Source organism: Siphateles boraxobius, unplaced genomic scaffold, assembly GCF_051911475.1.
Source record: "Siphateles boraxobius isolate OS27281-9 unplaced genomic scaffold, OSU_SipBor_1 13, whole genome shotgun sequence".
Classification (NCBI taxonomy): domain Eukaryota; kingdom Metazoa; phylum Chordata; class Actinopteri; order Cypriniformes; family Leuciscidae; genus Siphateles; species Siphateles boraxobius.
Genome location: NW_027508733.1, coordinates 24,502,713 through 24,527,065, shown reverse-complemented (window position 1 = coordinate 24,527,065; position 24,353 = coordinate 24,502,713). Strand labels below are relative to the sequence as shown.

Genomic DNA, 24,353 nt, shown 5'->3' with positions numbered 1-24,353 from the left:
GAAAACAGAAATGAGTGTGCCGTTGGAAAATGCAAGTCAGAGATGGAAGAAAGGACAGGAAGAGCAGAAAAAAGACGAGGCATTACGTTCAATCTGTTGAGTGAAGAAAGGGTGAGAAGAGCAAAATGTAGATGCAGAATATAAAGCTTAAAAATATGGACATAATTTAAGTTCTTTTAACCTAAGTAGCCTATTTAGAGAAAACAGAGAAAGAAAAATTTATCAATATTGTTACCATTTTAATTTTTGTTCCTCTTACTAAATTGTTGTTAGCCTATTTGTTGTTGCACGTGTTGTAGTCCCATTTTTAATATGTTATAGTGTTTATTTTCATCCACATTCTGATTTCGGAATATTCTGATATTCAGATTTCATCAAATTTAATGTCGACATAACATGTTCTATCGTTTGCCTGAATTTTACACATGCATTGAGTGAACTGATGAATTTTACTCATAGCCTATATGTTTTTGGGTTTGTGAAATATGTTGTTGAATATGTTTGTTTGATAATATGTGTTAATAAATCATGTTTTTATTTAAGATACAGGATCATTTATGATATATCAAGGATGGCCCACTTTACCTGACAAGAAAATGTCTGGTGGCCAGGATCTCAAAATGTTATTGGTATACCTTGCAAATGATTACACAACTGCATTAAAATTGAAATAGTATAGCTGGATGTTAAAGGTAACAAAAGTAATAAATTAAAGTAAAACAACTCAAAAGTTGGCAGCCATGCTTCGAGGTTATAATGGAAATAGTGCACCAGAAAACTGCATTTCCATGTATTCAATTAGTAGATTGTTTTATTGGAAGCAACTTACAAATTAGGAATATCACAAGCAATTTGTCAAATCATTTCAGTGGCTTTTGTGCTCCCGTGCTTTTCCCTTTTCCATTGTTCTCTTCTTCAAGTGTTTAAACCGAGATCATTGTTTAAGGCTATGAACCTAAAAGTTAAATAAAATAAAAATTCACAGCAATGATTACACAGGTTATACACCTCAATTTAATTTAATTATTATAGATATATATATATATTTTATATATTTAAAATTAAATTCTTTTTACATACTTGCTCTTTTTAGACTGACAGTTTTCATGGAACATTGGACCTTGATCTAGGAAAATGTGATTTCTCCCTCTTATGTTGTTTTCCCCCCAACAATATTTAAGGAAAAAATCATTAATAACATCCACAAAACAGTAAGAAAAATAATTAATGTACATTAATGTAAAACCTTCTTCTGGCTAGCAGAAATAATAATGAATTAATTGTATAAAATTACAGAATATATATGACACCAGTTAGCAACCCTCCCCAACAGACATTTATGAAAAATACCCGTGCTTTGTGAAAACAGTTTTCAGTTAAAATAGATATTACCTGGATTTCTATACATACAGTAGGCTATATTAATTCCATATAACTATATATAGATTTTAACTTTTTAATTCTTTTTCAATGGAAACCAACTTTGCAGACTTTTGACATCTCGTGCAGGAGCGTTTGCGTTTTTATAACCCACTTCCCCAATAACAGAAGTTCAATTTTAAAAACGCATCTCAGACCTCAAGTTCCTCTTCAAGAACATATTATGTGTGAACGGCTCCTCAAACGATCTCCTCGCCCCATCAGAACGTATTGTTAACAAGTTGTGTTAAAAATGTTCTTAAATAAACATCCACCATGTTTCATGTCTTTGTAAACAGAAATCTGTGTTTCTCATTTTTGTTTGTTTGTGCTCCCATCCCAGACAGGGATTTTGGGATACTTCCCAAATTATACTTTTAGGAAAGTTTGGGATAGTTTTATGTGGGCCTCTTCAAGTCCTCCCAGATGTCTATTAGCTGCTGTGGGGATCCTAGGATTGTTGTAATGACTCTGAGAAAATCCTCTCGATTATATTGTCCCAGATAGGCTCTAAACTGTGAAGGGTCTGGGGGGGATGAGGGTGTAATACCCACATGTTTCACACAAGCACCAACATATGCGTCTTCTATGTTGAAGGCCTTTATTTCCTTGGAAGCCTCAACTATTTTTTCTGGCAGATCATTGGAGAAAACATATCCCATTCCCAGCAGGTAAGTGGGGTATTTCGGTTCGGGGTACAGCTCCTCTGACACGTACCATTTTGAGTTTTTGTCTCTGATGACATCTTGGTTCCACATCACCATTCCAGTGATGTAGTTCTGTCTGGGTGTGTTGGGTGCCAATAGGAGAGTCATCAGGTTTTCCAGGTTTAGGTACATGTCAGAATCGACCTTCATACTGAAATTGGCTTGAGGGCAACGAGTGGCCAACCAGTCCATGATCACCATCGTCTTTATGGTCAGGTTGAAGTAAGAGTCCACAAAGTTGCTCTGCAGTAAGTCTCTGTGTTGTCGGCTCTCTTCCTCCAGCTGCTGTTGAGCTTTTTCAGAGTCGGATCCTCCAGTCAAACCCACCAAGAACAGAGTCATCACTGCTTTTCCCTGGACTGTGCTCTCATTCCCCCACGTGCTCCGGATGGCGTTACGAGCTCCTACCTGATGGGGCGCCACAGGGACCATCAAGACCAGGAACGGATCCCACTGACTACATATATCGGGTTCATCCAGAATGTAATGATAGTTGCTTGGATGAGCTATATGATAATAAATTGTTGAACCTCTTTTTTGTATTTTCTGATTGGGCAAATACGCTAATGTATCTTTTTGATTATGATTGGCCCAAATGCTGTCAGTTACCTTATAATGAGTCTGATTCATGATTTTAGTAAACCATGTTTGAGGGAACATAATTGTGTCGAAAGTGAAATCAGAGGCGTAAGCAACGGCAAATAATAAGAAAGTCAATGTAAGCAGCAGAAAAAATGCCGTTTTAATTTGATGTATAAACGGACCTCTATCCTTAGCCAAACTGCATAGAGAAAAAAAGAGAAACAGGTCAAAATTAGTTTCACAGTGAAACATCAGAATTGTTTAATATAAATGTGATTTATCACAAAAATAACTGTTGCAAATCTTTAACTACGTTTACACGTTACATCAGTTAGTTATGATAGTGATTTAAGTTTCATGAACTTTAAGTAGCCTACACAGAGCTTTTGTCAGAAATTTTCACATGGATATCACTCAAAGATAGCTTTCAGTAAGTTGCATTGACTGATTCAGAGAATTTGTTAGCTGAATGATTCATCATTCTGATTCAAATGGCATAGGATTTCCGAATCATGGGCTTGAGGACAGAGGGGCGAGAAAACGCAGAAGTGTGACGTGCGAAACAATTCTGAACAAATCATAAGTCATTTGTTCGTAGATTGCAGGCGAAGATTTCCTGTGTGATTTTTTTTGCCGCGATTCCGAAGAACTAATCTGATGTAGGCTATTTTCCATGACGTTAGGAAATAGTCGTCATCATATTCATAAGTAGTGGGGGAAAGCAACCATGTCTGTGAATCAAAAATGACGGTATGTACAGTATGGTTTTTATTACATTTATGAATAACGGTATAGAAATAAGTTCTTCATACTATACAGTATAGGGCTACTGATATTTGCATGCGTGATTTGCATTTATGTTTCATTTCCTGGTAACGCCAACTTTAAATATCAAATATATAATATCAATGACATGACACCCAATTTATTTGTTTAAATACACCTCTTAGATGATACATGTTTTTGATTTCTAAATTAAAATTCAAGATTTCAAGCTAATATTTAAATGTAGCCTATTAATTTTAATTAAACTGGCAGGCATCTTACATTTGTGTTTCCCTTTTCTATCACCCATTCTATATATAGGCCTATATATATATACGCTATATACATACTCACACATACATCTGAGCTTCTCCATTTAATAATTTCAGAAATACAGTATTCAACGTTTAGCTCAGCTGCAGTCAAATTATTTAATCTGATTTTGACCAGTTTATTCAAAGCACATCAACTACTTCATTAGGCTATAAGTTACTCTAGTTGCGAGATCTTCAACTCTGCTCCTGGGGACCCACTGTCCGGTAGTTGAGAGTATTCTCAAACCTAATCACACACCTGAAGCAGCTAATGAAGCTCTTCAGAATCACTTGAAATACACATGCAGGTGTGTTGAAGCAGGTTGGAAATAAAGCAGAGTTAAAGACTTCTGCTCTAGTTAATAATAAGACGTTGTATGTACAACACAAATAACATTTTAAAATATCTAATAATAAAACAAATAATAAAAGGATGGTTGAGCTTACCTGTGCCAAATTTTATTAATAGCCATTCTAGTGTTTTCCACTATAACCCTACTAGTTCACGTATTCCTTCCTTAATAGTCTCTTAGACCTAACAACCAGTTAACAGGGGCGGGGTGAGGAAGCAGTTTTTTTTCTCTTGCACCCATGAACAAACCCACAGCTGAAACTTGTCCATCTTCAATGATAATACTCATTTTTGAATGCAATCATATATATATATATATATATATATATATATATATAAAGAGAGAGCGAGAGAGAAGCTACACTCATCCAGAATCTATGGGAACATCCTCTTTCAGGTATTGTTCGCACGGGGTTAGGTTTGTTGCCGTGAGTAACATAATAGCTACACCTTTACCAGGATCCTTGTTATTGTCAGAGAGAATTTGATTCTTACTGGAAGTGAGGCAAAAAGTTGCTTTAAACCTTGAAGAGGAATAAATGCACAGAATGGAATATACTTCCTTGCAAAATGTGCTACAACAGACACTCCCAAATCTCTAGGGAACATGGTGTATTTCCAATTTGTTTACTCTGATGATTAGAAACATTCATGAGCAAATTCGCGTTTTTGTTTTGTTTTGTTCAGGTAGGCCTATCTGTCTCCTTTCAAGTGGATGAGCAGTAACAGAAATTTTGTGAAACCAGTATTTCTAGTTTTTTTTTCTTTTGTTTTATCAATGTACTGTTTGCAGTTTGCAGCAGCACTGACAAATGTCTCATACAGATGAAAAACACGTAAAATTGACCTAATTGTTCTTTTTTAAGTTTTTGTTCTTACATTACACTTTTATAGCACTTCTGTTTGTCTGTGTCTAAATAAACTCAGCGGTGCAAAAGTTTTTGAACAATGGTATGTGGAAAAAATTAAGTTTTTAAGATGTGTGTGACCATCATATGACAGCTTATATAGCACATTTCATACACTATGGCAATTCAAAGTGCTTTACATAGAAAGGAATAAAAATAAGCACAAAATAAAAGCAAGGATAAAACAGTTATTCAAAATGCTTTACATAGAAAGGAATTAAAATAATCACACTATGGCAATTCAAAGAGCTTTCCATAGAAAATAAACTAAATAGGTGATAAAAGCAAGGGAAATTAAAACAGTAATTGAGCTGTTGCAGATCAGCTCAATCCGAACAATTGTAGTTTTTTTGTTTTGTTTTTGAAAATGACCTATCGTTTCGCCAGATAAGACTCTCTTCCTCAGCTGCGATCGTGCAAAGCCATTTCAAGCGCTTCAAAGATCTTTGAAACTGCATTGATTTGGACTTCAAAACGCTGGTTACCATTGAAGTCCATTATTCGAAGAAAAATCCAGAAATGTTTTCCTCAAAAAACGTATTTTCTCTTCCACTGAGGTTAGAAAGACATGGATATCTTGGATGGCATTGGGGTGAGTAAATTATTAGGAAATTTTCATTTTGAGGTGAACTAATCCTTTAACTCTAATGAAAATAATGTCAAAGTCAGTTAGAATAATCAAATGTAACAATTTATTATCTCAAGTCACCTTTATTTATATAGCGCTTTTTACAATACAGATATTTTCAAAGCAGCTTAACAGAGATAACAGGTTGTAATAATATTTTTAAATATAAAATTAGATGTCCCCAACTAAGCAAGCCAAAAGCCAATGGCGACAAAGGTGAAAAAGGCGACAGTGGCAAGGAAACAAAGCTCCATCAGGTGACAGAATGGAGAAAAAAACCTTGGGAGAAGCCAGGCTCAATCGGGGGGCCAGTCCTCCTTTGGCCAATGAACGAACAGTGTATGATTATGATTATGATTTAGGCAGCATTATAGGTCAGAAGTCAGATGGGATCAGAACTTTCACAATATTTATCCAGTTCATCTGGTTAGGGGTCATCACGCAGGTATGGAGACGAGTTTGTTGAGGTGTCCATGAGGCCTTCACAGTGTTGATGAGGCTGGCAATTCAGGGATGCGTTTTTGTCGTGTCCATACGATGATCCTTCATCTGATCTGGATCCGGCTGTTTGCGGTTAACCTTAGGATAAACAGAGGGACTAATATTAGCATAGACGCCATCCTTATTATGATGTACAAAGTACATCAGGATTTATGGGAAGTGTTCCCGGTTCTGGCTGATCTAAACTATGCAGCTTAACATTGAATTATAAAAGTCTATAATGTGTTATGTGTATACTAAGCCAAACTTCGGTTCGTTTGGATGATGTGAACGCTGTCTTCTGAACTCGGGTGTGCACGAACCGTACTCGGGTCCACTTAAAAAGGTGGTCTGGGGTACGGTTCATGTGAACTCCAGTACGGTTCGCTGCTGATATGAACGCAATCGAACCAAACCGCGGAAGTGAACCGCTATTGATGATGTATAATGTATAATGTGGTCGACAGGACAGTCGTCAGTGTGTGTGTGTGTGTGTGTGTGTGTGTGTGTGTGTGTGTGTGTGTGTGTGTGTATACACTTACCTTGACGAAAAGCGTCAGCCAGCTGTTCTTGGAACGATTTTAGTACTTTTGCGGCAGACAGACGCGTGTGTTTATGTATGTTTTCTTTGAAAACAAAACCAAAGGTTAAAAAAAAGAAGAACAAATGTGAAGCGAGCAATTCTATCCATTTTGACGCCTTTTCATTCATAGCGGCGCCGGTTACCAAGCAACACGATTACACGCCAGCTGCAGCTTGATGACGCAAGCATACCATGGTTCGGATACAAATATAATGTGAACACAGTCCATCGGGGGGAGGGGGGAGCAATCGAACTCGGGTTCGGAACAGGCAATCGAACCAAGTGTAAAAGCGCCCTCAGTCTAGATTTGAACTGACAGACTGCGTCTGCTTCCTGGAAAATGTTAGGAAGATTGTTCCAAAGTTTTGGTGCTAAATAGGAAAAGGATCTACCGCCAGCAGTCGATTTTGATATTCTAGTTACTATCAACTGGCCAGAATTTTGAGATCGCAATAGACGTGAAGGACTATAATGCGTTAAGAGCTCGCTCAAGTACGGGGGAGCTAAACCATTTAGTTCTTTGTAAGTAATCAGCAATATTTGAAAATTGATATGATGTTTAACTAGGGGGCCAATGCAGAGTTGACAGAACCGGGCTAATATGGTCATTCCTGGTTCTGGTAAGAACTCTAGCGGCTGTATTTTAGACCAGCTGTAGTTTATGTATTAAATGTGCAGGGCAACCACTCAGTAGAGCATTACAATAGTCTAGCCTTGATGTTATGAACCAATTGTTCTGCATTTTTCATTGAGAGCATATGACGTAATTAAGATATATTTTTAAGATGAAAAAATGCAGTTTTACAGATATTCGACATGTGACTTTCAAATAAAGAAAGATTGGTATCAAAGAGCACACCCAGGTTCCTAACCGACAACGAAGACTTGACAGAGCAGCCATCAAGTGTTAGACAGTATTCTAGGTTATTACGTGAGGAAGTTTTTTGTCCAATAAATAGAATCTCTGTTTTTTCAGAATGAAGTAGTAGGAAATTACTAGTCATCCAGTTTTTTTTATTTCAGCTATGCATTCCGTAAATTTTGTGGATTGGTAAGTTTCGTCAGGGTGTGAAGAAATATAGAGCTGAGTATCATCAGCATAACAGTGAATGCTAATTCCATGTTTCCTAATAATATCTCCTAAGGGTAGCATGTACAGAGTGAACAGCAACGGTCCTAGTACTTAGCCTTGTGGTACGCCATACTGAACTTTTGACCTATAAGACATCTCTTCATTTACTACTTCATTTACGATAGTGTCAAATGCAGCACTAAGATCAAGTAGCACTAATAGAGAGATACATCCACGATCTGATGATAAGAGCAAATTATTTGTGACTCTAATGAGAGCTGTCTCAGTACTATGATACGATCTAAATCCTGATTGAAAATTCCCACAGATACCATTTCTTTCTAAAAAGGAACATAGTTGTGAAGATACTGCCTTTTCTAGTATCTTTGACAGAAAAGGTAGATTCGAGATTGGCTTGTAATTGATTAATTCTGTAGGATCAAGTTGCGTTTTTTTAACAAGCGGTTTAATCATAGCCAGCTTAAAAGTTTTTGGTATGTATCCTAATGACAAAGATGAATTAATGATATTAAGAAGAGGATCTATGACCTCTGGAAGCATCTCTTTCAATAGTTTAGTCGGTATAGGGTCTAACATACATGTTGACGAATCCGATTTAGATGATTTAACGAGTTTATAAAATTCACCCTCTCCTATAGCAATGAATGAATCAAATTTTTCGTCAGTGAGACTACACAGCACTGTCTGATGCGATACTATAGTAGACGGTTGCATAGTTATAATTTTCTCCCTGATATTATCAATCTTGAAAGCAAATGTATCATTACAATTTAATAATCAGTTCAAAGATAATCAATACAAAACTTCAAATGCTCTGGAATAAAGAGGAGAAATGTTAACCTGACAGAGAAATACATGATGCTTAGAGTTTCTGTGCGACTCAGCATTCACGGGCTGATCTGAGATACAGAAAGGCCCAGAGCTCTAGTTGCGTTTCATTATATAGATAGACAGACCTCATTTCAAATGTAAACATGAGTTCACAGTGGGAATTCACCTTATTCACCGTCCCAGACTTACTGGGGACAGAAGCTGATTTACATGGAACCATTTGCTAACAGTGGGAATTTGCATTTGCCTGGAAGACACACCTCCTATGTATGAGAATTATTTCTAAACTCTTAAATACCTTATTACCTTCTGGTTTACTTCTTTGAGAATGATACCTTTGCACCAGTCGCACTGAGACATTCCAAAATATATAAAACATGTGTGATACTGTATGATAATTATTCACATTAAACTATATGTATTCTTGAATTTCAGATGATCTCAAGCATGAGGGAGAATGAGTGGGGGTAGAATTGGGGGTCAAGGGAAAAGATGTAGATTAGGATTGCTTAGGTGAGACTTGCGCCTCGAATGGTGCACAAGAGAGAAATTCAAATGTTAATTTGCTTTTTTCTCTCAAAGAGTTGCCCTCTCTTACAGTTCTTCCAGTTTTTCCAGTCTTACAGCCGTGTGCTTTAGACCATGTGCTTAGATCCTTAAAATAGGGCCCTCAGAGTCCCTCTCTCATTCAAAGTCAGCTCAAAGCTGCTATCTGAGCCTGTGTAAAGTGATCATATCCTAATTATAGTAAAGCACAGTGTTTCAGTTGAAAATCATAGACACTGAGATGTTAAAAGAAATCATCTTCAATTTGGGCAATTTGTAGTTAATGTTTTAAAAGTAAAAATCAATGACTTTTAAAGAAGTCTTTAAAATAATTATTCAGACCTTAAACGATAGAAGTGACATTTTTGACTAATTTATTCTATGACCAGCAAGTTTTTTTGTTTTTTTTTGTCTCATCTTAGTCTGCACCATGATACAGGGCCGAATGCTCCGGTGACAGATGTAGATAGACTGAATGGACGGTTGTGATCTAAAACTGTATCTAATGAGTATCCAATGATAATTATTGTTTACTGTTTAAAAAGTTTATGATTTTGGTCATTTGTAGCTGACGCCTAAAGAGTTTTAATGGAAAAGAAAATGAGAACAAAACTCACTTTAAAGGAAGTCTAAATTATTGGATTTAAAATTTTGTATTGATAAAAAATAAATTAAAAAAACCAAACAATTAGGTATTGAATATAAAAATAACAGTTTTAGGTTTGTTAATTTATGTTCTATTTTTTCCCCTCTTTTTTTCTGTGGGCTATAATGGGTTGGCATGGACTGACTTGGCAAACAACACTGAGAATGCTTTGACAATGATTAATGATGAAATTAAACAAATCAGAGATGCTGTTATACAGAATAGATTAACTGAATTTAATGGCCAATAATGGAAGATTTCCTTGTGCGAGAAATGCAAGCAAGTTAATGGGCACAGGAATAACCAGAAACGAGAGTGGAAGCTTTAAAATCTACTCTCGTGTAATGGAAATCGCACTAAACTATGTGATTCTGTTAGACTGGAGAAACTGGAAATTGCCAGGCCGTTTGGTTGAGGAACAACTACTCCACGAGAAGACGTTTCTGGAAATTAACATTTGAACTCTCTCTTGCGAAAATAGCATCCCCATCCGAGATGCAAGTCTCACCCCAGTGTCGTCTTAATCTACATCTCTTTCCCTTGACCTCCTTTTCCCCCATCTCTTCCCTCATGCTGAGATTACCTAAAATTCACACAAAAATCTAAATGATTTAATGTGAACAATTATCATACAACACAATACATGTTTTGTATCATTTGAAATGTTTCAGAGTGACTGGTACAAAAGTTAAGAAAGGTTTTAAGAGTTTAGAGATATTTTGCTTACTGTGGTGGGCAGGTAATGCAGAATGCAGTAATCTCAGAAAGGTGTAAACTGCCCAGGACTGGGACCTTGATTAATGCAGATTCCCATTGTTAGCTCATGTTTCCATTTGAAAGAGGTTTCTGTCTTGGTCTTTAAAAAGTATTTAAAGTCCCTGTAAAGGCAATTCTAAAAAAATCACATGATAAATGGTAGAAATGTATTGCTAAAACATATTACAAAGACTGTGAACTGTGAAGTACTGAATTGTGGAGTTAGACCGTTAAACAGTTTTTCATCATTGCCGTGTTCAGGATTTTTTGGGTGGGGCTAAAATGGGCTCTTGATGACTGTGACGGCCCATGGGTTTCTTGTTTCTGTCAGGATGTTTGGGTGTGTCTTTGTGTTTGCAGGGTGAACTTCCTGGTGGAGTGGAGCTGAGGCCATCACGCAAATCGGAGTCAGCTGGCCACTGTCTCTAGATGGCATAAAACCCGCCCCTTCCTGATTGTCGCGGGCTGGACTGTTTGATCTGTAGCTTGTCCCCAGCATGGCGTTCCCTTTTGTTTTTGTTGTCTTCCGTTTGTTTGAATAACTGGCATTATGTTTTGCCAGTTGCATTTGTTGATTCTTTTCTAATGATTTATTATTTGTTAAGTTAGTCTATACTTTTGTTAATAAATATTCTTTTTTTGGTATTCCCTTGAGTGTGGTTTCCTCTATTTGTTGTGGCTTTTGAGCTGGGCCATAACAAATTGGGGGCTCGTCCAACTTGGAAATTATGCTGTTAACAGGGAGTAATTTATGTACGTTTTTTTTCGGGGTTTCTTTGGGCCGTTAAAACAGTGAGTAGGAGCGCGTTTTTGTAAATTACTGCCTTGACTGGATGTCTGACTGCGAGAAGAGGACGCGCTAAATGTGGGTTTTCCCAGTTGGTGAGGTCTAGTCTGGAATTTTTTTTTTGGAAACCGGCGTAAGGGAATTAACATGGTGATGGAATCGTTGGTGCAAGTTTTTTTCTGTCTGCAGAATAGTCCCGGGACAAGGAAGGTAAGTGTTGACCTTTTTTTGCGCAAATGTGTAAATTGAGCTAGTTCCCTTGTAGGCATAGCGCGTTTTCCTGTTTGGGATTCGTGTGCATCTGAATGTAGTGCGGGGTGAAAGTGGTTGGAGCGGTTGTCTCGGGAGCATGTCTGTTGTTGTGTCGAACTTGCTAGCTTGCTGGTCGCTTAACCAAACTTCTGGGTTTTAGTGCATAAATACCCGTCGCAAGTAACCCCTGAAGACTAGGGTTGAGTTATGTAGATTGGGTTAGGTAGTTTAGAGCAGGGGTTCCCAAACTTTTCCATTCCAGGACCCACCTAGACAAGAATAATCTATCTCAAGACCCACCAAAATGATTTTTAAAAAGCATGAATGTGGGGTGGAGTGGAAGGCGTTAGATCTCTTCAGAGCAGTTTTCTCCTTGTCATAGTATGAAAGACAAGTTTAACTGCAATACAAACTTATGGTACATTATCAAAATAATGTAGAATTAAAATAGCAGCCTAATGGCTGTTGAAATAAAGGGAAGAATACCGAGTAGTTCTTGTCTGCTGCCTCAACTAATTTACCCAGACACAAACAAATTAAAGATTAAGTAATTTTAATCTTAACCAAAGTTTTGATATAACAACAAATAATTTTATTTTTTAAATTATTTAATTTGACAGTAGGCCCAAGACCTAGAATTTCAATACTAATATTTCTGCTAAAAGTGTTGTTAAACTCACCACGTTGTTCAGCGCAGAAAACACTTTCGTCCTCGTGTGTGTACATGTGAAATACGTTTTACATAAAAAATTTCCTTGTGTTGGTAGGTAGCAAAATGCATGCGAGGGAATGCAAACAACGCACTCTTACGAAGACCATATCTGAGGCCATGTCCACACGGACACGGGTATTTTTATAACCGGAGTTTTTCCTACAGCGTTTTTAAAAAAAATCCCGTCCACACATGCTCGGTCTCCGTCTACATGAAAACGTAAAAACACGCAATCAAGCGCGGTCAAGAGCATGCCACGCCAGCAGGCGGTGATATAAACCTTAACCCTAAAGCCACGTTGGCCAATCAGAAGCGCAAATCTGATGTCAAACACAGCTGATAACGGCGCACACTCTGACGTCGCAAGGCAAAAACCCCGGTTTCACTGTCTACACGACAACACTGTAACCGGCGTTTCTGAAAATCCTCACCCTGGCAGGGGTTTTCAAAAATGTTCGGTTTCAGTGCGTTTTCGTGTGGACGAACGGCCAAACCGCGTAAAAAAAGTCACGGTTATAAAAATACCCGTGTCCGTGTGGACAGGGCCTGAAAGACAACAGCGCTGTGTTGAACAGACGACAGATTAAGGGCCTGTTCACATATCGCGTATTCAAATGTAGGCGCGCGGTATGCGCGCTCATAATGGAAGCTTGCGGTGCGACGCGCTTGTTTTTTCCAAGCGCGTCCGCGCCGCATCGAGATAAAAACATCTCAACTTTTCAGAATGCCGCAAGCGTTTTCCTTGCTGTAACGGAGAGCGCAGCTGATGGTTGCGCTTAGCAACGACAGACGCCCTGGAGCGTAACTGCCCTAGCGCTTTGGAAAAAGGAGAACGCCGCGCGTAAATTTCGCTGCAGCCAATAGTGACTGCGCGACCTACCTCTTCCCAATCTGCGACCCACAAATGGGTCTCGACCCACAGTTTGAAAACCCCTGGTTTAGAGGGGACGCTCAGTTTATGAGGTTACTTTGGTTTGTGTTGCGCATTAGTTAGGTCAATACTATACGTTCTTTTGTTTACCGGGGACTGATTGCTGTATTGTTCAGGTGTTAATCATGGCAGGTGTCGATGATTTTATTGCTGTTCCCTCGGTGGGATTTTTGGATCAGTGTACTAGGGATCAGTTGTTAAAGATAGCTGATCATTATAAAATCAGTGTGGGCGACAGGAGGTTGATCATGGACTCCGTGACTCTGAGTGTCATTTCTGTCATAAATATGGTCATTGGAAGAGAGAATGTGTGGCGTTTAAATCGCGGAATAGGCAAGATATGAATCATGTAAAACCGGTGGCTTGTGCGGCGCCAGGTTATAATGTGCTCCTAGATCAATCGAGTGTCGAGTTACCATCTGTGTCGTCAAAGCCTGATTTAAGCTCATACTTGCCGTTTATTTCAAAAGGACATGTGTCTTTGGTTGGAAATAACGAAAGAGTGCCAGTGACTATTTTAAGGGACACAGGAGCATTTGATTCATTTGTCCTAGGGTCTGTTTTGCCGTTTTCTGAGGAAACAGATACTAGATCTTTTGTACCTGTTATGGGCATGGGTATGTCTATTTTTCATGTTCCTGTACATAAACTTGTGCTCTATTCAGAGTTGTTTGAGGGAGAAGTTAAAATGGGAGTGCGTCCGGCTTTGCCTATAGATGGTGTCACCGTGATTCTGGAAATGATGTGGCAGGTGCACGTGTTTGGGGAAGCAGCCCAGTACATCCAGTGGTGGTTCCAGTACCGCTGGGTAGTAACGGCCCTGATGAGAATGAAAAGCAGTTTCCTGAAGTGTTCACGGCTTGCGCTGTGACGCGCGCCATGAAGCGGGCCACTGACATTGCAGATTCGGTAGAGGTGGAAAACACAGAGGGTGAGGAATCCGAGTTGTTTGAAATGACTTTGTCTAACACTCCCTTGTCGGTCTCCCATAGCGAATTGGCGCGTGAGCAAAGAGCTGACGTAACGCTGAGGGAGCTGTTCCAGTCTGTTCTAGAGGTGGATGAGGTGAAAAATCGTGCACATGGTTACTTCTTACAAAATGAGGTACTAGTTCGGAAGTGGCTGCCACATTGTGAGGGTTTTGTTGGAGATCCTGTGTATCAGATTGTGGTGCCCTCCAAATTTCGTGATTTGGTTTTGCGAGTTGCTCATGATGAGTCGGGGCACATGGGGGTTGTGAAAACGTATGATCGTGTTCTCAGACATTTTTTTTGGCCGCGGGTTAAGAAAAGTGTTGCGAGTTACATCAAAACGTGCCACATTTGTCAGTTAACTGGCAAGCCAAATCAGGGAATTAAAGTTGCTCCCCTGTATCCGAACCCTGTGGTAAGCCAGCCATTTGAGCACCTGATTGTTGATTGTGTTGGTCCTCTCCCTCGTTCAAGGTCAGGTGCGATGTATTTGTTAACTGTTATGTGCAGTAGTACCAGATATCCAGCAGCATATCCATTACGTACGCTAACAGCAAAAGCAGTTGTGCGGGCTCTGGGTCAGTTTATATCCATCTTTGGCATACCTAAAACTATTCAGAGTGACCAAGGGTCGATTTCTCCTCTCATTTGTTTGCACAGGTATTAAAACTGTTGCATGTGCAACACAACCAGTCGTCTGCGTATCATGCGCAAAGCCAAGGAGCGCTGGAACGGTTCCATCAGACCTTAAAATCAATGATGAGGGCTTACTGTGTGCAGATGGATTACCATGGTTGTTGCTGGCAGCAAGAGAGGTTGTGCAGGAGAGTACACATTTCAGTCCAAACGATTTGGTTTTCGGTCATACTGTGCGGGGACCTTTAGCTGCTCTGCAAAATGAGTGGAAAGAGTCTCAGCCACCTCAAAATTTGATTGATTATGTCAATGGTTTTAGACATTGACTTTACTGTGCTACGGAGTTAGCCAGGGAAAAGCTGACTTCGGCACAGGAGAAGATGAAACGTCTTTATGACCGTAGAGCAGAGCAGCGTAGCTATTGTGAGGGTGACCAGGTTTTGGCATTATTACCTATTGTGGGTTCACCATTGCAAGCAAAGTTTTTAGGCCCGTACACAGTAGTGAAGAAATTGTCAGAGCTAAACTATCTGATTGCCACTCTAGAACGTAGGAAAAACCATCAACTTTGTCATGTCAACTTGTTAAAGGCATATCTTGTCCGGGTATCTCAGGAACTGAGTCCACCGGCAGATGACGCTCATCCAGTGTGTGTTTGTAACACACTGATGTCTGGTAGTGAAACTGTTTGTGAGGATGATTTACCAAGTCATGACTCTGCTTTGTTAACTGGTCGGCTTAAAAACTCTAAGGTACTTTCAGAGTTAAACAGTGTATTGTCTCACTTGTCAGAGCTTCAGCGTACAGAATTAATAGAGGTTATACAGGAGTATTCCAGTCTGTTTGGAGATGTGCCATCTCGTACACATGTTTTGGAGCATGACATCGAAGTGGTGGGAGATGTAAAGCCGATTAAACACCGTTTTTATCGAGTGAGCCCGGAAAAGCGTAAAGTTTTGGATGCTGAAGTTGATTATATGTTGAAAAATGGTATTGCTGAACCGTCATCATCAAGTTGGGCGTCACCTTGCTTACTGGTTCCGAAATCAGATAATACCCCTCGGTTTTGTTCTGATTTTAGGAAGGTCAACAGTGTCACTAAGCCAGATTCTTATCCTCTGCCACGAATAGACGACTGTATTGACCAAGTTGGTGCTGCGAAATTCATCAGCAAATTTGACCTGTTGAAAGGTTATTGGCAGGTCCCTCTGTCTCAAAGAGCACGAGAGATCGCAGCCTTTATCACGCCAACTGGGCTATATTCTTATTCAGTTATGCCTTTTGGGTTGCGAAATTCACCTGCAACTTATCAACGGTTGATGAATAAAGTTGTTGGAAATTTGCAAGGCTGTGCAGTGTACTTGGATGATGTGGTTATTTATTCTGATACTTGTTCTTCTCATGTGCAGCGTGTGAAAGCACTGTTTAAACGTTTGGCTGAGGCACGCCTCACGATAAACTTAGCGAAGTGTGAGTTTGCACGAGCGACAGTGACATACCTTGGTCGGCAGGTTGGGCAGGGTACAGTGCGTCTATTGCAGGCAAAAGTACAGGCAGTTGAGTGTTATCCTCCTCCAGCTACGAAAAAAGATCTTATGAGATTTCTGGGTTTGGTGGGTTACTACAGAGGTTTCTGTAGAAATTTTTCAACTGTGGTGGCACCCTTGACGGATCTTTTGAAGGGTAAGGTAAAATACATCTGGTCTCCTGCCTGCCAGACAGCTTTTGAGAATGTGAAGGCAATTTTGTGCAATGCTCCTGTTTTGGCTGCTCCTTTAATGGACAGACCATTTAAACTTCAGGTGGATGCTAGTCATGTGGGAGCAGGTGGGGTGTTGTTACAGCAAGATGAGTTTGGTATTGACCGACCTGTGGGTTTTTATTCGAAAAAATGGGCCCATGGGTTTCTTGTTTCTGTCAGGATGTTTGGGTGTGTCTTTGTGTTTGCAGGGTGAACTTCCTGGTGGAGTGGAGCTGAGGCCATCACGCAAATCGGAGTCAGCTGGCCACTGTCTCTAGATGGCATAAAACCCGCCCCTTCCTGATTGTCGCGGGCTGGACTGTTTGATCTGTTGCTTGTCCCCAGCATGGCGTTCCCTTTTGTTTTTGTTGTCTTCCGTTTGTTTGAATAACTGGCATTATGTTTTGCCAGTTGCATTTGTTGATTCTTTTCTAATGATTTATTATTTGTTAAGTTAGTCTATACTTTTGTTAATAAATATTCTTTTTTTGGTATTCCCTTGAGTGTGGTTTCCTCTATTTGTTGTGGCTTTTGAGCTGGGCCATAACATGACGCACTCTAGCCACTGAGCTCCTACTCGATGACGCACTGGAGCCCCTGAGGCTGGCCGCTCCCCTAACAATATAAATAGAGCACATTCACATCAGTTTGCCGCTCAATCGCGAGTAACTGTCAGTATTATTAGTTACTAAAGCCTACGGTTTTCAAGCTAGCTATACGTTCGTCACGAAAATGTGTACTACCTGGATGCGGTCATGTACAAAACAGATCAGTGTCCTTATTTACATTTCCGAAAAACGATCACATCAAGAAGAGGTGGATTAATTTTGTGAATAGACACCTTGATGGAGAGCTGAGGATCACCCCAAACACCCGCCTCTGTAGTGATCTTTTTACATGAGATAGTTTTATAAACTTTCGTCGGAGACAACTGGGATTCACTGATAATCCGCTGTTACTGGTGAATGGGGCCGAAACCGACTATCTCCGCTTCATCCTCCCATCGCGCCGACAACTGGTGAGTGCTTCCCGCGAGTGGGCGTGGTTTCAGCGCAGACAGCGGACACGCCCCCAGCATTTGAGAGCAGAGACTTCTTTGCAGAGATTTTGATAGCTTATTTTATGTACTTGCCAGCTTTTTTAATCTTTCAAATTAGGCTGGGTGGCTGATAACACATTTTTCTGTGGTGTGACAAACTCAGAACACATACTTAATTTTGACTTTACAGGGACTTTAAAGCAATGTTTCAAGAGGCTCTGGGCAATTTGTAACCAGATCAGCCCGGAATGCTGAATGTCTTTGTGCGAGGACCCTGTGTGATTTTGGCAACTGAATGAACGAATACCACAAGTAACAGAGTAAAGAGTTAAATAGAATAATCATATGTCTAGATCATTTCATAAATTAAAATTTTTTATAATGTTTTTTATAACTATGCAGAGCTACTGCTACTAAAAATATTGAATCTGTGCACCTCTACTTTATTATATATGTAACGGATGCCAGCTTGCTGTGCGAGTAAAACTTTACTTCCCTGATCTCAAGAGGCACTCTAGCGACTGACGCTAGAGGCTGCAGTCTCTAGCCTCCTTGTGAGAGTGCCTGACTACCACACCGGAGCGGGGCGAGTAGGATCTGGGTGAGTGGTAACATTGGTGCCGTGACCCGGGCGGGAGTGAGGTTTAGGGGGGTGAGTGTAACGAATGCCAGCTCGTAGTTGCTGTGCGAGTAAAACCCTGATGGTAAACTATTCTTTATTATAGGCTTTGTACAGTGCTTGAAGTGGGAAAAGAAAGGTGCCGGTACTCTCTTGCATTGGCAAATCATGACATTTGAGATTTCTACAGTGAAAAACAAAACTTATAACAAAACTTATTGTGCGTGTGTATAAGTCCTGCGGTGTGCACGTGCGTGCGAAAACGGAACTCCTCCAAGTCTGCAAGTCCAAAAATACATTTAGATTACTACATTTTATTTAATTAAATGCATTTATGGTGAGATTATTATATTTTCATGTCAATCTGTGTTTTGACCACGAACCATGAGCTGTCACTTTAATTCACCGCGTGCAGCACAGCAAAAATAGACTCGGAACGATCTCTGCACTGATGTATACGCACAGCACCAGGAGCGCATTGACGGACCGCATGCGCGTGCAGGGTGAAAGCTCGAACCTGTTAACATGGGTGCGTAAAAAATACACACTGCATACGCACTGCAAACGAAGTATATCAACGGGCGTGTCACTGGCGCTTTTTCTGTCAGTGGTCGAGTACCGGCTACATGCGAGAAGTAGCGGTAGGCTACACAAGAAAAAGTGCAGGTACGCTTAAGAGTAAAATGTAGAAGTGCCGTTCCTGCGTATCGGTGAGTAGCTACCGCCCCACTTCGAGCACTGGCTTTGTCAACTTCACTCACGTTGCAATATCGACAGGAAAAAATCATCCTTTTCACATGCGCAAAAATGTGCATGGAAACATCACATTTGAGCGGTGCTTACGCTGAATGGCAGGAATTGTAGCGTACTACTGCTATTTAAACAGAGCAGTGTGATTTTTATATTAGGTAGACTATTTTATTATTTTAAAACACAACATTGTGCTTTTGTCAAACTGTAAACTCTTGTCAAACTTAACCTACCACTGTCACCCAACCAAAATCACACACAGTTTAAAAGCAAACATATTTATAATTCAAATGAGAATAAAATTAGTGTTAATTACAATTTTAAGGAAAACAAATATATTGATCTGAAATGTGTGTGTTGCTGCCAATGGAGCGAACGAGAGTGTGCTGCGGAAGCCGGAAGGAACGACGAGTGTTTGTGTGTTGCTGCCAATGGAGCGAACGAGAGTGTGTTGCGGAAGCCGCAATAAAAGACGAGTGTTTGTGTGTTGCTGCCGATGGAGCGAACGTGTTTTTAGTGTACTTCTGATCAAAGCTATTATTATTAATATTATTAGAAAACGGAATTAATTTTTTTTCTTTTTTTATTTAAATCACTGGCGACCCATTTTTTAATTCTCGCGACCCACCCGAGGGTCGCGACCCAGGGTTTGAAAACCACTGGCCTAGACAGAGCCGGCTCTCCAAGCGGCTGCTTAGGGCCCCGCCGCCACTAGGGGGCCCCCTAACTATAGATGGTAGTCGCCGGCGTCGCCGCGGTTTCGGTTTAACAATAGCGGTTCTGCAAAGATGAAGTTGACGATGCGGACTCGCCATGAACGAATAAAGATATAAAGTCATAAAAAGGAAAATTTCCTCCCGTTGGTGCGACCACTGGTGGGGAATAGAGACGTGACAGGTGGGGCTCGCCAACGGGAGCATTTTTTCCTTTCTATGCATTTATATCTTGTTTATTCGTTCATGGCGAGTCCGCATCGTCAACTTCATCTTTGCAGCGACACAGAAAACACCAGTTTATTAATAAACAATTAAATGTCACCTATTTTTTACAAATTCATAATCATTAGCCTACTTTTGCCGGTTCTTTGTGGCAAGCTTTTTGCGTGCGGTCGTGCGCTTGAGTGCGGCTTTATGCAATAACACTCATTATCCTGTATAGCCTATTTAAGTTATTAAATCAATATAAAGGGGCGATTTGTCCACTAATGACTTAAATAAACAACTACTAGTCGACTAGAAAAAAACTTTAGTCAGAGACAGCCCTTCTTCCACATATTCTCAAACCAGCAGGACATTCTGTGTTGAAAGAGCGACCCTGAGAGGGATGAGCGAGCGGAGGAATATTCAGAAATGCGTTCTCCGCTCACATGCTCTGATCGGAACACAGGTATATTAAAATAATTAATCATTAGTTTATAATCTTATACACTGCCCATCATTTTAATCCCATATCAAACACAGTAGCCTATGTTAAGTCTATTTAATTTTTTTTTAAATAGACCTGTCTTGCCAAATGGATTTCTATTCTTTTTTTAACAGATTCCAAAGTGGCACTTTTATTTTTTTTCTATTTTTGAACTTGATACACATTTTGACACAGCTGCATTTTTATTTTCTCTATTTTTGAATTCCATGCAAGCTATGACACAGCTGCACTTTTATTTTCTTTATTTTTTGAACTTGCTGTTATGTTATTTGATGTAGATAGTTAGTTTGTATTTAGATACTAGGCTACTTTACTTCAAGAAATTGTAACATTTTAAGCTTGTTGCGTATTTCATTAGCATTGTGTTGCGATGGGGATAGATGGGGCTTGAAAATTCCCCCTTGTCCAAAGTGGGGAATGACAGAAAAAGTTTGAGAACCACTGAGTCAACCAACCGAGTCTGATCGTTGTCTTCCCTGGACTTGGAAATTTGACTGCAAAAATTAAACGAGTCTATCCATCGGGTGCAGAAAAAAGGAAAAAGAAGAATGTGTTTAAATCACTTAAGAAGGAAGCAAAGAAATTACTGGTCCAACTTCTCCCTCTTTTTAAAGTGTGGAAAAGGGAAAAGAAGTCCGGTGATCGACCGGGACTCCAGCAACACGTATATGCAACAACTTTATTGAAGGTTTGTTAGATTGGGGTTAGATTGTATAGGCAACAGTTGCTGGTTTGCGGTGGCAATACTCCATTATTCACTTCAAGGCAGGGCCCCAAAATTATCGTGCTTAGGGCCCCCAGATTTACAGAGTCGGCCCTGAGCCCTAGATTAAACGATATGTCCAAACAATATCATATTGCATTTGTTTGAGTATCATTATCGGATTTCCATGCTGAAAGGGGGTTTTGGAAACACTTATACAAGGAAACTTTGTGCATATCTAACATATTAATGTTAAAAATTAACAATAAGGTAAACCTTAAATGTTAACTTAAAATAACATGTTAACTTAAGAACATAGTGCCATAAATATTCCTTTTCCAAAGTTGTCAAGCCTGTAGCCCTAAAAAATATATCTTAATATTAGTGGTGGGCCGTTATCGGCGTTAACGTGCTGCGTTAACGTGAGACTCTTATCGGGCGATAAAAAAAATATCGCCGTTAATCTATCCTCAAAGTTGGGTTGGGATCATAAAATAGCTTTTTCGAATATCGTTATATTTTCGCGCAAATCGCGCAGCAGGGTATTTTCCTGTCAGGGACACAAGGTGTATACTTTTACATGTTACGTTGGGCGATCGTTCCTCTCGTTACTTTACATGTTGTTAAATGAGTTTATTACAAGCGCGCTGTATCTTTTTTATGGGCATGAGCGATGCTCAATTTACAAATGAATCACTCTTTTGGGCCGATTCTGTTCAAAGACTTCATCAAACAAGTTGGCAGATCTGTCTAAATCGGTTCGCGAATCAGTTCTGTTCAGTTCCTCACGCACTGAATCGTCTGAAGCGCGTTCAATCACACTCGACACGGAGTCGTAACAGGAAGATTTAAGAACATCAAGAGCTACAGTTTAGTCTAGTGAAAGCAAATCTGCAAATGCATCATATTTTTTGCCAGCGATGAAGATCTTTATTAGTTGAACATCTTCGTAAGCTGTCTGTGAATGAATGATTCCACAGATATCGATTTCATTTCATTCAGGTAATACATTTTACAACCAAACAGATTATTACGCCACGATAGCACTACTAAAAAGTATGACATTATCCGTTGGACATATACATTAATTTATAAGCTACAAAATAAATAAGCTACCATTGTGTACAGTTTATGAAATAAACACCTGCAATCCCGCGGTAATGTGTGTGTATTGCGCAGGGGCATAGTCACACGAATAGTTTACATTGATTGAAACTAATTTGTTTAAAAAGGAGGAGGCTATTACCGGTAAAGGCAGGTTCACATAAAATCATTATGACATATGACATTATTTTTTGATCTAATGAGCATCTGGTTTGACGATGCAAAAACGGACTGTAGCTACGTCGTGCTTATTGTTTTTTTCTTCTTCCAATTAGCCTAACCCACTAAACATCAGACGTCTATTGGACAGGCAGATCATATTGCGTCAGTCGGTCCAAGACCAATTTTTGACCTTTATGCAACGTGCAATCTAGGTCCGCTATTTGGACATCTAACTATGACCCCACCTGGACGTCAATATAATGTTCAATATTTGAACGCCGGAATAGGTAATTTTCTGGATGTTATGTGGACGTCTAAGACAGGTGCAGGAAATTGACATGATCTAGGTTTGCAAAGTTACCTCCAAATTAGGTATTTTCTACGTCATGTTTGGAAGTCAGATTTTGGTTCCCTGAAGGTGCAGACTTTGACACCATGTGGACGTCTAAGACAGGTGCAGGAAATTGACATGATCTAGGTTTGCAAAGTTACCTACAAATGAGGTATTTTCTACGTCATGTTTGGAAGTCAGATTTTGGTTCCCTGAAGGTGCAGACTGTGACGCCATGTGGACGTCTAAGACAGGTGCAGGAAATTGACATGATCTAGGTTTGCAAAGTTACCTACAAATGAGGTATTTTCTACGTCATGTTTGGAAGTCAGATTTTGGTTCCCTGAAGGTGCAGACTAGATGCCATGTGGACGTCTAAGACAGGTGCAGGAAATTGACATGAACAATGAATGTAGGGAAATTTTTGATTTACTGAGGCATTAAGCATTGACATGCTTAGCTTCGTGAATGCATTTTTTAATGTTAAATAATAACATTGTTTTTCAACATGATTCATTAGTAGCCTAGGTCTAAAGCAAAAGTTGTTTGCACGTCGTGATGACGTCCGGAATTGGTCCGCATAATATACATGAAACAGGAAGTCCCGCCTGCAGTATGGTAGTTCCACAGGAAACACCACAGGAAAAGTGAACGACAGCAACTTCAAGCAAGAGATAGGCCTAAATCTGAAAAAATCCTTGTTTTCAAGGTAGGTTCGGTCACCTTAGTGAAGTTTATGTTAAATTATGCTTTACTAATTTTAGCTGTTTTAGTGTTATTGTCTTAAACTAGCCTACTTAAACCTGTGGTGGGGGAGGGAGTGAATCTCCACTAGCTAGCGTTAGCTAGACATTGGCCATAGTTAGCCTACTTTTGAAAACAACTTTCGCACGGCACCGAAGATTAACAAGTAGCAGCTAACATCATTCCGCTACATATCTTGTACATTTGCTGGGGTTTTATTTTGGCCGTCGTTGGTTGCCCAATGATCTGGCCGTGATTGCACTTTAAAAATCCCACATTCCAAGGCCACTATTGCTTGGTTCTCTGTATGGCAATACTTTAAACTGACTAATGCCATGTTTTTTGTGGTCTGCCACTGCCTTTGTCATAAAGAAAACTAAAATATGATAACATAACAATAACATAACAGAATGTTTGCAAACCCTTGCTTGCAACTGTTTTATGCCAGTGACCCACTAACATCACAAAACATAATGTTGGTCATAAAAATGCCAACTGTATAGGTAAAACTCAAGGCTAAAATAAACACTAGTCATGCAGCACTATTTAATGTTCTAGCAATCAACCTAAAAGTAAACATGTGGGCAACGAGAACCACCTGTCAGTCACATGTTCCCATACAAGGGGTGATATAAGTTGTTTAACAGATCTAGATGTACTGTAAATACCAGGAATTGAAAGCTGGCATTCTGATCTTTAGTCTCACATTTGTATTTTTATCTTAAACCCAAATGTCTTCAATGTACAACAAAAAGAAAGAAATTTGCCTTGCTGTTCCCATAACTTTGGAGATGACTGATTGTGATCTTCATTTGTGTTTATTGATTTCAGTGTAC

The 24,353-nt window shown here is 39.6% G+C and overlaps 1 protein-coding gene across 2 annotated transcripts; it reads right to left on the bottom strand.

Moving 5' to 3' along the window:
- Window positions 1-793: 793 nt before the first annotated feature.
- Window positions 794-4,367, bottom strand: LOC143736160 (beta-1,3-galactosyltransferase 2-like). 2 transcript variants are annotated; one of them, XR_013203364.1, is made up of 3 exons: window positions 4,235-4,367; window positions 1,081-2,907; window positions 794-955 (listed from the first exon to the last, which is right to left on the bottom strand). XR_013203364.1 is itself a non-coding variant. In XM_077226784.1 (2 exons), exons 1-2 carry the CDS (start codon window positions 4,258-4,260, stop codon window positions 1,818-1,820), a joined length of 1,116 nt encoding a protein of 371 aa, XP_077082899.1. In that variant the 5' UTR covers window positions 4,261-4,367; the 3' UTR covers window positions 794-1,817. The 2 variants fall into 2 exon arrangements, 1 of the variants encoding a protein (XP_077082899.1); XM_077226784.1 differs by having other exon boundaries at window positions 794-2,907.
- Between the last annotated feature and the right edge of the window lie 19,986 nt (window positions 4,368-24,353).